General features: G+C 29.3%; 2 protein-coding genes across 2 annotated transcripts in view; both read left to right on the plus strand.

The window, feature by feature from the left end:
- LOC105460094 (venom allergen 3-like) overlaps positions 1-3,606 on the plus strand; it is a 7,604-nt gene that overhangs the window by 1,155 nt on the left and 2,843 nt on the right. The gene's annotated exons all lie outside the window — the stretch shown is intronic.
- Positions 163-2,297, plus strand: LOC105460092 (venom allergen 3-like). The gene is made up of 4 exons (XM_011706535.1): positions 163-326; positions 1,204-1,285; positions 1,382-1,514; positions 1,793-2,297. The coding sequence occupies exons 1-4, from the start codon at positions 249-251 to the stop codon at positions 1,935-1,937; spliced, it is 438 nt and encodes a 145-aa protein (XP_011704837.1). The 5' UTR covers positions 163-248; the 3' UTR covers positions 1,938-2,297.

A 3,606-nucleotide genomic window follows, 5' to 3' on the forward strand; every position in this document is an offset into this window, starting at 1 on the left:
ATGTGATTATTTTAATTATTCTCAGTAAAAATTTTGAACTTTATTTTAAAAATTTTTATTATGAAATCAATAGTATTGCTCTGTAAGCTTTTAAAGTGCATAGCAGAGATTTATTTTTATCGCGTATACTTAATATCCTACAATATCACATTACAGTCATCAATACCGGCAGCAGCGTGCAAGCAATGGAGTAATCAAGGTCTAAAATGATGCCGAAAAAAAAATCATTATAGAAAAAAACCAATCAAATGAGGCAGAAGTTAGCATTGGATATAAAAAAGAGAGTAAAGGGCCCGCAACGGACGGCGATTTATATGCAAGATTTGGTAAGATAATAAATAATACATTATTATAGTACACCAATGTATTTTCAAAGTCGCATTATTGTAAGAGAGATGAGTCCATGGTTAATCCAACTGATTCTTTATATGTACGAAATCTTTCTATTGCAATCATACATTTAATTTTATTTTGTATATCTTCTGCTCAGTTACTTCCTTCTACTCTTGTTAGAGCGTAGTGATCCCTTATTGTATTTCTGTGGTGTGCGCTATTTACGATTACGCATACATATACAGGATCTACAGTTTAATGCTAATTCCGAACGGCATTAACTATAAAATTAGAGAAGTTTTCATGGCAAAATATACTCTCGTTGGTTTGCCAATACCTTCCGAGAGGTAGAGAATAAATATCTGATGTTTCTGGTCGGATTTGAACTCGGGTCTTTAACATAGAAAGCACATCAACTCTTTGCGCGCCATGATCGTTACATTTTGTATATACATATATTGAAATATAAATATAAATTTAACTTGAAGAAATTCAGGCTCGTATAATGAATAACCATAAATAGCTCAATAATGCCTTTGCGAGCCAACATAAATGTTGGTGTGTAATCATTTTTACTGTTACAATATCAAACTGTGCGCCGCATATATTGTCGATCTTGAAACACAGTTCTTACATGATAAATATAAAGTTATTACAAATAAGTCTGTAATTTGTGATAGAATTTAGAATAGAGTCATATTCATAATTGTGCAATATACATCTATGCAAAGTATATACAGAATACACTTAGAACATACATTATTATAAAACATTTTAACTCGAATTCCACTAATTTAATCTTACAACAATTCCATTAAACACATAGAAATATGTTTAATTTTTTCAATTTTTATAACTACTTATTGTTAGTCCTGGGATGAAGAACTAGGGACAATTGCGCAGAGATGGACCAATCAGTGTATTAAACATTATGACGATTGTAAGGACGTAGGTAAATAATAATTTATGCAATTACACTTGTATAATTTTGTTAAATATAATAACACATTATATTATATTTATTATTATAATAAATATCATTTCACAGAAAGATTCAAAGTTATACAGTACGTAGTCTCGAAATCCTCTGTGGATGAAAAGGAATTCACTTTAGAAGACATGTTACAAACAGGATATAATAATTTAATTGAAGAGGGAAGACGTTATTATTCCGCATATCCGTAAGTATTTCAAATTAGATATTCTATCATATTTTACACACGGTGTGTTAATGATATTGAATATGTATTTTAAATAATAAATTTATAAATTTGCAGAAATCCTTTTAACGTTAAAAATTTAAATGTTTAAATATCAAGTAAAGAGAAGAAATATTCGTGTAAAAATTTTATCAATTTAAATAATTATTTAAAGTACATCTATACAATATATATTTATTAAACATAAAATAATTTTATATATAATAACAATTTTATTTTTATAAAATGATCTGTATTAGGAATATTGTACACACAATGGAAGATTTTAGTTATAATCTCTGGGCTAACATGACAAAAGTCGGATGTGGACAAATAAAGTTTAAGGAACCAAATGGCTTGACTACGTATCATGGAGTTTGCAATTATGGTCCAAGTAGAAAGTAGAAAAAATGTATAAAATACAATAAAAAAATAGATTTGGCCATTTTTCAATAATTTAATTTAAAAGATAAAAAGTAACATAACATAAACTTTTGTATTTTTTAAATACATTAATATGATGTGTCATTCTTATTTAGATCCGGCAAATTAATGAAAATATTATTAACAAATTTTTGATCAGGAGCAATATGATGTAGTTTATATTATAGATAAAAATATTTTTACAAAGAAATATTTATTATTGTACTTGCGAGAAAATGAATGAAATTAATCAGCAGGACTAACAAAACAAAATGTTTCAATGTACGAAGTTCTTAACGATGGATTGAGGGGAGTTAAATAAAATTTCTCATATATTTTCTACCACGTGTTTTTTAATTTCTACATGGCAAAAGTAAATGCTTTGATGTTATTTTTTAAAATAAAATTATTAACAAGTTTTTCCATATTTAATTTATTGACAGTTTTTTTATGAATATATAACGTTGCAATGTATGATTTAAACATTTTTTAAAACATTGTCAAAGGTAATTTTTTAAATGTTTTAAATAACTTAAATTATAACAAGCTAGGATACGTATGTAAAATCACATAATAAAATAATTGTAGCACCAAGATCCTGGTATAACCGTGCATTGGCCTATCTTATTCATTGTGTGTGAAACACTTAATCGGTTGTAATAGATATACAGGGTGTTCTCGGGTTAAACGGCCAAACTTAAAATATAAATTCAGGACATGAAAACAAACAAAAATTTTCCTCTGGACGTATGCTCGCAAACGCTTCTTTTAAGAGATATTAACTTATGAAGTTACAGAACTGTAATATGAATAAATAATGTCGAAATAAGGTACATCCTCTTTATTGCTTTATAATAATCAAAATTATTATATTAAATATTTTGTTCAAAATGATGGCCTCCAGTCCGGTAATAAATGCTGAACACGTTGAAGGTGGTATAGATGACGTCCATCAGCTGAAAGTGTCTTCCATATGACTGTGGGTGAAATTCTTAACCCAGAACCAGATCTTCGGGTAATTGTTGATGAATTTTGATCGAAATGCTGCAATATGATGGCTATTCTTCTTTCATTTTGCAGTGATGCAAAAACTTCATCAGCCCGGGGGACCACGTTAAATGACCCAGTTTCCTTCAATCGTTGAAATGTTAAAGAGAATACTGATTTATTCGGCAATCTTCTGTTCGGAAATCGCGCGGCGTATTCACGCCGAGCAGCGTTAAAATTTCCATCACGAAACCCATATAAATATACCATATCGGCATATTCACTATTAGAATACGTACAAGACATGATTGTAAATTTATTCTACAAAAGCATTCAACGAACTAATAACTATGAGTTACGAGCTACGAACTGCGAGCTTTGCGAACAAAAGCCTATCAATGACCTTCGAGCTTCAACTTCATAAGTAAATATCTCTTGAAAGAAGCATTTGCGAGCATACGTCCAGAGGAAAATTTTTGTTTGTTTTCATGTCCTGAATTTATATTTTAAGTTTAACCCGGGAACACCCTGTATATATTGTTTGACACGTTGGCCTCAATACACATACGTTACACTTTAAATAATTATTTGAATTTACGCGGCTGGAGAATACGCTAGATTATTTATTGCGACGAATGTTATCATATGCCTCAGTGGTCTAAAG

This window comes from Wasmannia auropunctata, unplaced genomic scaffold (assembly GCF_000956235.1).
Source record: "Wasmannia auropunctata unplaced genomic scaffold, wasmannia.A_1.0 LD329035.1, whole genome shotgun sequence".
In the NCBI taxonomy this organism is placed as follows: Eukaryota; Metazoa; Arthropoda; class Insecta; order Hymenoptera; family Formicidae; genus Wasmannia; species Wasmannia auropunctata.

Coding starts and splice junctions, on each gene's coding strand:
- LOC105460092 (XM_011706535.1), top strand. CDS start 249: ATGAGGCAGAAGTTAGCATTGGATATAAAAAAGAGAGTAAAGGGCCCG. Junction 327..1,203: donor CGATTTATATGCAAGATTTG/GTAAGATAATAA, acceptor ACTTATTGTTAG/TCCTGGGATGAAGAACTAGG. Junction 1,515..1,792: donor CGTTATTATTCCGCATATCC/GTAAGTATTTCA, acceptor GATCTGTATTAG/GAATATTGTACACACAATGG.